Here is a 12,774-nt window from a genome sequence, read left to right on the forward strand (position 1 = left end):
ATCCATTCTCACTTGAGACGTCTACAGTTCGGAATGACGGAGATATGACTTGCGTCATCTCCATAGCTTCAGGGTTTAGAAGACTCTTCCTTGTTGATCTCTGAGGATTAACGGGGTCTTCGGTTGCGTGTAGAACATTCCACACAGATTTATGAGGTAATACTGACGGGATTGCTTCAGTAGGATCCACTAGATCTTGAGGGTTTTCTGTATTATTTTTGGGGCCCATGATGCCTAGCACTGAGGACAGGGCTTCAGTCATCTCCATCCCTTCGAAGATACTCCTTCTGGGTAAAGGGGTCTTCGAAGACTCCCTTGTGAGGTTCTGGTCATTTTCAATAAACTCCAAGCGACAAGAATCTGTCAGGGTCAATGTACGATCATCAGACTTGTTCCCAGTTGTGTTTTCAACTTTCTCTTGCGACGAAGGACTGTCGTCGTCGCAGTAAATTGAGAATTTACAAGACACCTTTTGGGTAACTTGTAGGGGAATCAATTCCTCCTCTGGTGACGAAACATCTGCCATGGGATTCATCGGGATATTTTCCTTCTCCACAAACAGTTCTGGGTAATTCTCTATCATGTCGGGATTTATGAAGTTTGGATTCAGACCTTTGGATTTTGCGCCGTGTCTTGGATGATTTGAAGTGAATTCTAGGATGGGAGAGGCGTCGGAATCCTCTTGGGAAGAAAGTTGAGGTTGATGGTCATCATTGTGGCTTTTGGCCATGTGAGAGCTATCACTTTCCTCGTAGGTGTTGTCCCATACTGTTCCCTGCTCCATGGAGTCACAGAATTCCCTACGATAGATGCAGATAATTGTTCGTTCATTGGTTGGAATTATAGACAGAAATATTCATTAATATTGAAATTCATAGATCAAATAATCATTTATAATAAAAGGAAAATTTTTTCCTTGCATAATTAGCCCGGAGCTGCATTCAATCGGCGACTCCATTCTTTAGCTAAAAATGTTTTGACAACTGAAAATATGATTCTTTCTTCCTTTATCAGTAGGTTTTTTTCTCAGTCGTTCTTTGGTGGAACTGTCATAATTATTCGTGTTCTAAGACCATTGAATTCAAATTACATAATTTTCACTTTTGTGATGATTTTTAAGTTACAATTTGTTGATTTTCTTCGTAATGTAGAAAAACCGGGTGATAAAATACTCACTTGACATGTTTTTTCCCGGCAAAACTAACTCTCCTCTTTAATCTCGACGGAGTGGACTCAACTGATGAAGAGGGAGTTTCTTCTGACAGACCTTTCTTGCATTTTTGCATTTTTGGACCTTTCAAGATCTACATACAAATGAAAAGAACACGTCAGAAAAATAGCCATAAACAATTTAACCAAGGCAAACTATGAAAAATTCATGGATAATTCAGATTTGAAGGTAATTACAGTACGTAATTATTGCACATACCGAGGATGAAGATCGTCGAGAGTGTTTATTCGATGTAGAAGGATTCCTGTAACAAAAATATACAATTCAGGAAAATTACGTTCCCATGTATTCATGGTCAATTGAAACGTAACGGCTAAAAATTCAAATTGACCTGTAAAGCACTGTTCATATGTGGCGCCTTATTATTTAGCATTTTCCAACTGTTTGGCGGGAACGGCGGGAATCGGGAAAGTTGAGGTTAGGTACACCAAAGAGAATCATGCACTAGAAAAATCAAGACTGTCTAAATTTATTAATCAATCCAATTCCAAAGAAGAAAAACATACATTCCTTAATGCAATTTCTTAATTAATTCCATCGTCCTTGCTTCTGTCACTCTCATTATTTTGTAATAAGTAGCAACACGAAATTATCTGAATACTAACAACACAATTGATGGAAAATAAATTTTATACACTTCCACCGCTTTTCTTTAAAAAAAGGAATTTGTAAATGGTAAAAAAATCATCTGTAGTGATTCAAAAATTCCAAGTGAGACTTTAATGACAAAATGTGTCTATTAGATTCTTTGAAAATAACGCGAATATCAACGGTATTCAAACATGTAAGTCGAAAGCGTCACAAACATATCTATTTCTCCAATTTTTTGCGGAAATCCAAACCCAGACCGATATCACTCCACCTAGAATTAAGAGATTTCACACCTTAACAACACTAGAATTTTTACTCACATTCTAACTGATTTTTTTCCTTCTCTTTTAAAAACAATTCTCCATTTGACAAGACAATCTGTGACAAGACTTGTCACAGTGGAATGGTATTATTTAAAGGCAAAATGCTGCACTTACAATAGTGTCAGGTACTGGCTTGTTGTCAAGCTCTCCCTCCAAACTTCCAACGTTTGATTGGTTGAATATTTGACGCACTGAAAAAGAGCGGGAATTTCGTTTTGAGATATTCTGAGATGGATATTTAACAATTGCCAAGAGATCTGAATTTTTTATTGTACAAACAGAATTTTATAATTGCTAGCTGGTGAAGTGATTAATATGAATTAAATTTGGTTAATACCTAAGGAAATTTTCCAATTTTGGTTAAAAAACAGAAAAACGTGGATCGAGTTTCATAAAAATATCATTTATTTGTTTATCACTCAATTTTCCACAGTATTTATCCGCATCTTATATCGCACATACGTTATAATCACATACCACAGGTAATTAATTCGATAAACAAATACGAAAGAGTTGAATATCCTGCTAAAACCCTTGCTCCTCTTTATGCCAGATATTTTCTCAATAACGCGTGTGCACGAATCATAATTTTAAAATATTCTACCACTATACAGTAGCGTGATTATTACTACATTTATTATTAAATTCATATCGATAATTCACCTTAATTCCCTCGGTATTTGATACCACAGAACAAAATTTATCCTAACAATACGGAATACAATTGCAGGGTAAACAATAACTGAACGTGATTTTGTTTTTTACAAGAATTGTAAGAAATTGTCATGGACCATTGGACAAAATCCACTCATTGTTACATTGAACAGATAATTTTTCTCAATTTACTCGGTTTTCGCTATCACAATTACACAGATTGTTAAAATATAAAGATCGGGACAGGGATCTCCTCCAATGTTTCATTGGGATTTCTCAGTTAAAAAGGCAGAATTAGGATAATAAATTGAAGAACAATATATGTGGCCGTCCACATGAAAAGGGCTCACTTTGGTGACGTCGGAGTTATGTATATTCTGATAATCTTGGTCAGGTCCCTCGTATTTTGAGCCCAAAACTAATCGATAACGTGAAAAATGACGCCAATATGAACGATCAAACTCAATTTAGCAGTCGTTTAGATGATAAGCATGGAGGAAAATGAATATGTCCAATATTTGACGCGATGAAATGGATCCTTTTCACGTGAACGACCACATATTGGAAATGTGACACTAAATGCCTAAACTATATTTTTTATTTTTTTAGTGCTGGACACTGGAGGCAGAAAAAAAATCATAGAGCCATGTAATAATGAGGAAAACATTACGACAAACGGCCTGCCACTTTGTCGTTACAACATACCACCCAAATCAAATGGAAAACAATGAGGGGGTACACGAGTTCTGACACCAGAGTTTATTTCTCAGTGACTGAATGTAAGTCCGAGGCTCTGATGTCTCACGCCAAAACACCTAACACTTGGAATAAATTTTCTATTTCTCTAAGTGAGTCTTTTTATTCATTTGAGGTTCAGTCGTACTCGTGTGATGCTTCACGTTTATTTATGAGACTATCACGTTCTTCATCATTGACACTAATTTCCGTTGTTGTTGGTCTGACGATTTTTGTTGCTCTAGATACCTTTCCAAGGCCCTCGGCAAAGCCACTTGCCCCTGAGACACTGGAAAAAAGCCTGAAGTCGTAAGATTAGAATAATAAAATTAACATAAAACGAGATGTGCGAGAAAAAAAAATGGAAATGTTGAAAAATTAACATATGACAGATGAAAGAAATAGATTTCTTAGTGATGTTTGTTACGTACACAACATCCATTTCATCATCGTCGTCGTTTGCTGCTAGATCATCGTTTACTGTGAAGTATGGATTTGCTGAGGCTGGTCGGAATTTATAGCCAGTTAATACGAAGAAAATGTAAGTTGCCATTTCGCGGAACATTTCGTCGAGCCACTCGTATTGGAATGGTACTGTCATCTGAAAAAAATCATTAATTAATTGCTCACCATTTTATTTGAATATTTTTTACTAACATTCATCCATTTAACATGGCAATCGTTTCGAGAAGGTCTACAGTCGGAAGGAACTGATAAAAAAACCTTTGTGGATTATTCATTTGAGTCAGTGTTTGCCTCAAAAATTGATTCAATTATTCAGAAAAAACAATTCTGTAAATAATTTGCCAATAATAAATATATTCGCTGAATGCCGGTTAATATAAAAGGTGTTCCTTGTCATGGATAAATTTAAAGGGAAGTTATCACCGTCTTAGATTTTGATGAAAAAGAAAAATAATTTAAAAACGAAAAAAAAAACAAACCTTCAATAAGTACACGATGATACGAGTGAAATAGATGTAGCAAACAATCATGATATAAAAGTGTCTGAATAATTTGAGCTTTTGAAGATTGATAGCCGCTTTTCCATCGGTATTCGCTGACTCTTGTAAATGTTTTATACTCCATGCCACTGGGAATAGAATAGCACCACAGCAGAGAAGATCTACGAGAATAAATACGTCACGCCACGTTTTGTGCTCCACATCCCCCTCTTCACTTTCTTCGATTATAATTTCAGCTACGTTAGCCAGCACCTTTAAATTAAGAAAACCCAAACAAAATTTATTTTTTTTGTGCCATAATAAATCCACCAATGAATTTCAAAGGTTAACATCCTAAAGAGATAATTTACTTGAAGTGGTATAACAATCATGAAAATTTTCTTATCCTTATCCGCCAGGATGTGTTTAATAAAGTCCCATCCCGTGCCGACAAGGACAATTGTAATAAATAGAACAGCTCCTTTCAGCAAATGCGTGATGTAATACAGAATAGCCCAAGCAGCGACATGTTCTCCTTTAGTCTGGATAAAGTGGAAATTTATTCCATGGAAAAGTAGTGAAAGAGATTTCAAGAATACGAGGACAGCCATGAGATAGTGAATTTTGAAGACTGGATGCCTGAAAGAAATAAAAAAATTACTCATTCAGTACAAATATTGGCATTGAAAACCTCAAGTTCTTCGAACATGACACATACTTGCTCTTTTTCAAGATAAATACCCAGAAAACCCCAGATACGAAGAATAAAAGTGACATCATGAAATAAAGTGACGGAAGTGGCATTTCTCCAGCACTCAAAAAATTCCTCCTATTCTTCGCCACTATTCGCATCTGTGGATGATAAAATACACAATGAGTAATATAAACTCTGTGAATTTATAAATCCCAAGATCCTCACCGTAAAATCCATCGATACAAACGTATCGTAATTATAATTGGGACAACTGTGGAGATATAGATTATATCTACCCTCTTCCTCCTCATTTGCCACAAACATGGCAAAACTCGTGTTGAAGTATTTCTCACCCTTGATTGTTTCAGTTGTCATAGGAATGTTTATCTTCGAGCATATTTTATTCTGTATGTTCATTCCAGCCTCGTCCATCTCAATATCTGTACCAATTGTGTAACAAAATTTGTATAAATCTTCCTTGCCAACAACGAAGAGGATTTGCATCATTTTTACATTACACCGTCAATGGTAACTTGGAAAATTCCTGATATTTATTCTTGTCTTCATTATTCTAATAATATCAGCGGGGACATTCGTGAAGTATTTCGGAACACTAGTTTGTTCTCATTCATTCATGTTGAGTTCATTCAGTTGCATAAGATGCTGATTTATGTTATAGAGGATGACAAGCATTTGAAAGACAAACCAAATAGGAAAATCGTTTTCAACTGAACAATGATTCATCAGGAGATAGTTGTACTGACAATGGAATGGATTTAATGCAAATTTCCTGGATAAATAGACGATTAGAGTTATTACTTGGCGTTGAAATTTTGGTGGACGTAATATGTGTCCACCTGTTGGCTCTCGTGTGCACCGTGTCAAATAATTTTCTATTAATATTTAACGGGTGATAAATACGGAAATAAAGCAATTTCACTGGTGTTAAATGCACATGGGGGACGGAATGTTACTATTATTAGATGGACATAACGGTAACATCTGGTACACAAAGTGCAATGATCTTCTCACGTTCATTTCCTCTATTATGTTTGTGTGTCGACAGCCCACGCACGAAAAGTTGGAATAATTCGGCCTTTAATTTGGAGAAATTTGAAGAAATTTTTAAAGATATTAGAGGATTCATAGATAATTGTCGAAAGTTATTCATGTTCTGCATTTTTAACTGACCAACTTTTGTTACTGGGGGAGTGCCAGACCCGAGTAAATTCAAGTATGATACTGAACAGAGGATTTCAAAGGTGGTATATTTTTTTGTAATTAAAATTAACGATAAATTCTATAAATCTTCAACTTTAGATTGTAATCTCATGTAATTAAACAAAATTTTATTACGAACCGTGAGGCGCAGTGTCACGTTTCCTACGGGGAAATAAAGCAGTATCACTGAACTTCGAAGATATTAATTTCCTTTTAGTTCTGAAATTCCTTATTTCATCTGGATCACTGGAGATGTGCAAGGACCGTACGTTGTGACTGCAGTTGACGACTAATCTGAAGTATAAAGAAATGTTTTAATGATTACTTATAATATATTTGTATCGCCTTTGGTCAATTACTCACAATTTATTTTTGAAATCCATCGTGAAAAAAATAACCGAGCTATCATCCTTAGAGTCTAAATCAGCCTTGGGGCTAGTGACTCCCTGCAGCAAACATTTCTCTTGATGACTATCTAAATGTGGATTCATTGCGTCACTCCTAGTCCTATCCAAGCTGAACCCATACTGGAGGAAAGAAAATATATGTTACGATCCATTCTGATAATTAAAGGAGATTGAGTGAAAACGCAAGGCAACTTGTACCAGTTGTAGGATTTTGATGGGCTTTAATTGACAATATCATCTAAATGTCAACTGAGAAGATATATAGTTACAGACTTATTGAAATAGCGATCGGAACAAGTGGCTAATGCGTGTCTGGCACAGCATCAATCAATTAATAACTCTTTACATCACGAATGATCGAACATTAAATTGGAAATTAAACTTACAATTGCATTTTCATCGAATGGCGTGACTTTGAAATTCGTTAAATTCACTGTGAGAACTCCTCCTTGATAAAATCCAAAAGTTGTTAACGCGATATATCGCCTGGTGTCACCCTGGAAATATTGTCATGAAGTTGATTGGAAAGTAAATAAAGAAAAATAATGTTTAAAATTTTTCGCTGATTTGTGTTTATTGAAATGGGTTGAAACTGACCCGTATTTCAAGCTTATGAATTCTTGCTGTGACTGTTGTGAAGGTCCCTAGGACGAGAAGAACCCAGAGGGCTCCTATTAACCTTGCACTCATTATAAATTATCTCTTTTTTCAATATTCAATATTTTCCTGTAAATAATCACCACTGATACGTCACATTACAGGACCTTTATTTGAGATCAATAAGAGGAGGCAAGACCAGGCGAAACAACATTGACATTCAGATCATCGATGCTCGTGTGGATAGATGAGGTGAAACTGACTGACACGTCTTGTGAAATTCACGAACTTGAGGAATCAGAGGGAAATGGAACGCGATGGTTTATGGGGTGTCAGAGTCATCTGTTACTCTGATTTAATACTATTTAAAAACATTTTTTTTTCCTTCACAAGTAATTTCTTCTACGAAATTCATATCCTAATTTTTTATTGATTTATGAACACTGCAGAATATTTTTCAGGGAGAATAACTTAATTTAGATAACAATAAAAGAAGAATTTTATGATTTTTTTCACTACTTCTGAAGAAAATAGAGTTGAATTAATTTTCCTAAGCTTTATTTTGTTTCTGGGCTTTCATTCGGTCGTCATACTCCTGCCACCATCTGAAAAGGTGACATATGGATTTATAATTGTTTATTCACTTTATTGGAATGTTAATATTGAATTGTTTACATACTCTGGACTACGAAGATAATTGTATCGCCAAACCATAGCTACTCCTAAAAGAGCTAGAAATGGTACACCAATGGTTCTCGTAACATTACCCATTTTCAGGGGTTAATTAATTCCTATCAAAGAATTAAGAAAAAGATTTATGAATAATTGGGTACTGTCAATAATTTCTACATACTCCTTTTAAAAAAGATGAAAAAATCCTCACCGTCTGATCAGCTGATTGCAGAAAGAGAAATTATTTCTGGAAATGATAGAGGTTAACTATTTTATCACTGTTTGAACAATAGAACGATGTGGAAATGAACCAACAATTTAATACAGAACAAGTCCTAAGGATGGCGACAGACTCTCTGGGATGATCTTTTATCGACTGGAATTCTCCGCGGGATTGATAAACAACGTACGTATTCATATTAAACTTTTTATTTTTCAAGTTTCGCAAAATCATAGTGTACAATCCGTATTAAAATATTATGAAGTCAATCGGAGAAATGTTGATAATTCCAGACTTGTTTAGTGACTAAACACACTTGATTGTTCATTCATTGAAAACAATGAAAACGCATGAACAATTTTTAAAGCAGGTTAAAGAATTCCACACAATTTCGAGTCGTGCTGTTGCGGTTTCCCTGAATGTCACAAAATTTTTTTCGTTGATTCTGAGTTAGTCTCCAAGAGGGTGAGGCCTTTGTGTGCTCCTGTGGGTTTCAGTTCAGTGAGGTTTTCATTTCTTTTGAGACTCTCTAAGTGCTTTTTCTTTATAATCGTGGCTCCAGTAAATCCTGTTATGAATATTAGAAAATTTTTATAGTAACGTAATAAAATGTAAAAGCAATTCTGACTGGAATGAGAGCTTGCGCGGGATCGTGTTAAGTATGGAAATCTCTGGTGATAATTACTAATTAGTGATTTGTGAATTGTTTAAGTGTGATAATATTTCCTCTAATTATATTTTCCTTTTCAACGTTTAAAAAAAGTGGAGACCAGTGACCGAAAAACTGTTTGTGAAAAATTTATGTTGTCTCTGTCACTTGAGGTAAACGAATGGAAAAGATAGGAATTGATTAAGCAGTCAATGAGCAACAGATCATTATGAATTTCGTTTCTCCATTGGCAAAGCATTAGAGTGACGGCGCGTTTCCTTTTGATAATTCTAAAAGCAAGCGTCGAAGAGAAAATGGTAATTTTATGTCTTCGTTCTGTTTAGATGAAACATTTTATTTTGGGACACCATGAATTCACCTAATAGTCCACCTCCAATAGCAGTAAGGCCCCCGAGCTTTAGCCCAGCCATTAATCCAATAGGCCCACCAATACATGAACCAATCAATGCCCCAGCAATTGGGTAGGTAGCAACTTTGAATTTAGCAGCTCTCTGAAGAAATTTTGCTCCACCCGTAACGTTATCCTCCGTTTCGACGATATTATCTTCTATAGTATCGACACGCTCTCGTTGGTCCTGCAATTTTTCAATAATTATATCATCCAAGTATTTCACTGACATTTAAAAAAACTCACGTGAATTAATTTATTGAAGTCTACGAAAAGTTGATGCAATTGTTGTAATTCACCTTGGAGTGAATTCCACGCATGAAGACAGGCTTCCTGTCTCCTCAAGTCTTCTATCTCAGTCTGAAGGTTGAGAAAGGCCTTGTCACCATGAAGTCCCGAGTCCTCTGAATTATCGTCCTGTGCGGGGACTTTCGGAGGAGGTTCGAACTTCATGTCTATGAATATTCAATATTTAGAAAAATATTTCCCACCTAGAATCATGCTTATGCCGTAATTTATGAATACGATTGAAGACCATAACATTCATCTGAATTAACTGAAACGAAATAGTTCTTTTCGAACATTTTAATTGTCTTCTGAACTTCTTCAAGTTTTTGATACGTAAATTAATTTTCCATTCTACACATATATGATTTCAATATATTATATCAAGACCGAAAATATATATATTTATTGTTTATATAATTTAGTGATTAGTACGATTTATTAATATCTCTCTCTGACAGTTTCCAGTGCATTTTTAATCGATTCTCTTATTGATTGATTCAGATGCTACGAATTTATTATTATTAGAGCACAAATTCTCTTTTATACTGCAATTGTTAGGATTATTTTAGCATTCATTCTAGAATAAATTGTCCTTGAAAGCCTTGAGTATTTGAAACGCAAGGCAATGCAAATGTGAGAGGAATTCCAACAGCCTCATTAACGTTTTCATCATTTTCTGAAAACCTTCACTCAATGAATACGACAAAGAGACTTGTATGAGATAAAATTACCTAAATACTCTTGAATAGCATTGATCGTGCTTGCTCTGGCCTTGGCTGTTAGTTTGTCGAATTTATCAATGTCTCTGTCCTCGACTTGGCCCCTCAAGGTATCCATTTCATACAATAGTTGTTCCAATTGTTTAACTAATCTAGATGCATTGATCTGTTCCTTTTGTATCTTATCCCAATCCCTGAGTCTCTCGTACTAAAATAATCATAAAATGACATTTACGTTGTTATTGACGGTTGAATGACATTCAGGTACTCACTTTCTTGAGATTATCTTTATGTCTTCGCAAGAGATCCAAGTGATGTGGTATTGCAACATCGTTGAATTTGCTGATGGGTATTTGTAGCCAGCGAATTGGTTGTTTCATCGAAATATTCTCACTCGACATTATGAATTGTAACTTATATGTAATGATTGTGGTGTACTCTTATCTTATTATGGTGCGATGTATTGCTCGTTATAGTTCACCCTCTTTATTGATTACTCAGATGTTTTTTTATTCATGGTGAATTCTTAAGTTTATTTGAATGTGTTGAGGTATGAAACGAAATTTCTTCATAACACAGTATTGAAGAATTGTCAAGTGCGCGTTTACGATGTCATGCGTATCGTCATACTGAATTTATTAGAAAAATGTTTTTTATTCGCGGTGCTGGCATCTGGTGATGGTTTCACGACTTCTTCATTGAATTTAATTACAGCCCTGAAAGAATACAGAATTCGTAATTTATTACAATATAATTTCATAAGTTCTTGAATTGAATGAAACCCAATTTAAGAACGTGCTTAGTTTCCTTAATTATTGAGAAATGAACGAAATTTTTTTTAAACTAATAAGAGCTTGGACAGGATTGTCGCTTTACCGACGAACACTTGGACAGTTTCAATTAATTTCTTAAATGAACATCTGTTTCGTTAATTTTTTTAGGGGAAAGGAAGTGTTGAATACTTTCCAATTTCAATTAAGTAAATTGAAACTTTCAAATTGTTTACCTCGTTCCGTTTATTTCTCGGAATGGATTAAGTGGTCTCGATAGAAATGAAAGAGGTGTCGCTACTTGTTCAGTTTTCGAAGGTTTTCATACAAAGACGCGGTTTGTATCAAACTGAATAAACCAAACATTTGCGAATGTTTATGAGAATGATAATTGATATTTTAACAGTTACTCATTAATTACCTCTTTATATAAATCTTCTATGAAATTTCCATCTGGAGATGCTATACACTCATCTGCTAGATATATCTCGCAGCCACTGATATTCAATGTTCCATCGCCAACAAATAGTAGAAATTGGGCAAATTCTGTTTTTTCTCGTAAGGCATGCATCTTCCCCGGTAGAGTGAACTTGCGAAAGATGAATTTCACTAATTCATTACTATAACGAAAGAGAGATATTTGTTTGATGTAACGGCGATGTCTTAGGGATGCTTTCACTAATTTATTGCTTTCACCAAGAGGAAATTAATGGGAATTATAATCGATGTGAGTCGATTTCAATCGATATGCGTCGATGTAGTCGATTCGAGTTAATTTGATCATACCAACCAACCAGATCAACTAACTAACCAACCAACCAACCAACCAACCAGCCAGATCAACCAACGAAATATCACATCACCGAGGGTCTTGCAGGTGTAGGTAAATGAAACCCGAAAATTCCTAGGAATAATTACATTTGTGTATGACCAGTTAAAGCTAAAAATATCCCCCCCCCTTCCTCTCCGGTGGATTTTTTTTCGCATCCTTTTTTTGGTAATGAAAAACCGATTGCGACCAAATAGGTTCTCGGCTGTTCGTGACGTGTAATCGAGTCTTCCCTTCCGCATAGTTTCCCCTGCTACCATTAGCTCACCTACCATTCTATCCCACTCTCTTTTTCCCTCTCTGTTCAACTTTTGACCCTGCCATATCCGGCGGGCCATTTCCGCATGAACTTTTATTTCAGGCAGCATGTAAATCACCCCAGGCTACTCTGATATTTGGCCTTTGCCCTTTGTCATGGTCTCCGCGATATAGAGGCTTTGAAGCTATCGGCCCGTGGCCCGCAGCAAATTTCATATTTATCTCCGATTTCCTTAAGAAATAAATCGATCATCGCAAACATCCCGAGATTACGGTAATGGGGAGGTGCATAATTGTCAGGGAGAAATAGGATTATGCTTTCATTATATTATTTAATTATATACATTATATTTGTTTTTGCTATTTTGTTTCATAATCATCGCATCGAGAGAATGTTGAATTGACAAATTCGGTTTATTTACGTTTTCAATAATTAGTCCGTGAATTCATAAATATTTTTCTATTGAACCCCGACTAAATGGTGATTAACCCACGATTGAACTGTTATTAGAGGTTCATTAAAAGGTTTTTAATTGTAGATTCGGTACATTATTTGAAGAATA

At 35.4% G+C, this 12,774-nt stretch overlaps 3 protein-coding genes across 4 annotated transcripts; all 3 read right to left on the reverse strand.

Annotated features, from left to right (window-relative positions):
- Positions 1-2,255, reverse strand: LOC105264527 (uncharacterized; the record flags this gene model as incomplete). Its single annotated transcript, XM_011301460.1, is given in 4 exon segments — positions 1-800; positions 1,177-1,304; positions 1,430-1,475; positions 2,143-2,255. Coding segments are annotated over 4 exon segments (976 nt in total), but the record flags the coding sequence as incomplete, so codon positions are not given.
- Positions 2,256-2,532: 277 nt separating this feature from the next.
- Positions 2,533-8,391, reverse strand: LOC105264526 (protein GPR107). Of its 2 annotated transcripts, XM_011301459.1 has the most exons (12): positions 8,281-8,391; positions 8,077-8,188; positions 7,398-8,002; positions 7,187-7,297; positions 6,757-6,920; positions 6,533-6,687; positions 5,398-5,612; positions 5,197-5,330; positions 4,850-5,117; positions 4,479-4,751; positions 3,966-4,135; positions 2,533-3,823 (listed from the first exon to the last, which is right to left on the reverse strand). In XM_011301459.1, exons 3-12 carry the CDS (start codon positions 7,488-7,490, stop codon positions 3,673-3,675), a joined length of 1,734 nt encoding a protein of 577 aa, XP_011299761.1. In that variant the 5' UTR covers positions 7,491-8,002; positions 8,077-8,188; positions 8,281-8,391; the 3' UTR covers positions 2,533-3,672. The 2 variants fall into 2 exon arrangements, with proteins under 2 accessions (XP_011299761.1, XP_011299760.1); XM_011301458.1 differs by lacking the exons at positions 8,077-8,188; positions 8,281-8,391 and having other exon boundaries at positions 2,533-3,835; positions 7,398-7,722.
- A 91-nt stretch (positions 8,392-8,482) lies between these two features.
- On the reverse strand, positions 8,483-10,975 carry Syx17 (syntaxin 17). Its single transcript, XM_011301462.1, has 5 exons — positions 10,627-10,975; positions 10,367-10,562; positions 9,594-9,802; positions 9,318-9,534; positions 8,483-8,857 (listed from the first exon to the last, which is right to left on the reverse strand). Exons 1-5 carry the CDS (start codon positions 10,753-10,755, stop codon positions 8,712-8,714), a joined length of 897 nt encoding a protein of 298 aa, XP_011299764.1. The 5' UTR covers positions 10,756-10,975; the 3' UTR covers positions 8,483-8,711.
- Positions 10,976-12,774: the final 1,799 nt, after the last annotated feature.

This window comes from Fopius arisanus, unplaced genomic scaffold (genome assembly GCF_000806365.1).
Source record: "Fopius arisanus strain USDA-PBARC FA_bdor unplaced genomic scaffold, ASM80636v1 scaffold00023, whole genome shotgun sequence".
Classification (NCBI taxonomy): Eukaryota; Metazoa; Arthropoda; class Insecta; order Hymenoptera; family Braconidae; genus Fopius; species Fopius arisanus.

Bases quoted from the DNA above. Each gene is read 5' to 3' on its own strand.
- Syx17 (XM_011301462.1), bottom strand. From the start codon at position 10,755: ATGTCGAGTGAGAATATTTCGATGAAACAACCAATTCGCTGGCTACAA. The intron at 10,563-10,626 runs GTGAGTACCTGA...TGATTATTTTAG, and splicing joins ATAAAGATAATCTCAAGAAA to TACGAGAGACTCAGGGATTG. The intron at 9,803-10,366 runs GTAATTTTATCT...GAATATTCATAG, and splicing joins TGCTATTCAAGAGTATTTAG to ACATGAAGTTCGAACCTCCT.
- LOC105264526 (XM_011301458.1), bottom strand. From the start codon at position 7,490: ATGAGTGCAAGGTTAATAGGAGCCCTCTGGGTTCTTCTCGTCCTAGGG. The intron at 6,921-7,186 runs GTAAGTTTAATT...TCTTTCCTCCAG, and splicing joins CATTCGATGAAAATGCAATT to TATGGGTTCAGCTTGGATAG. The intron at 6,688-6,756 runs GTGAGTAATTGA...TTTATACTTCAG, and splicing joins ATGGATTTCAAAAATAAATT to ATTAGTCGTCAACTGCAGTC.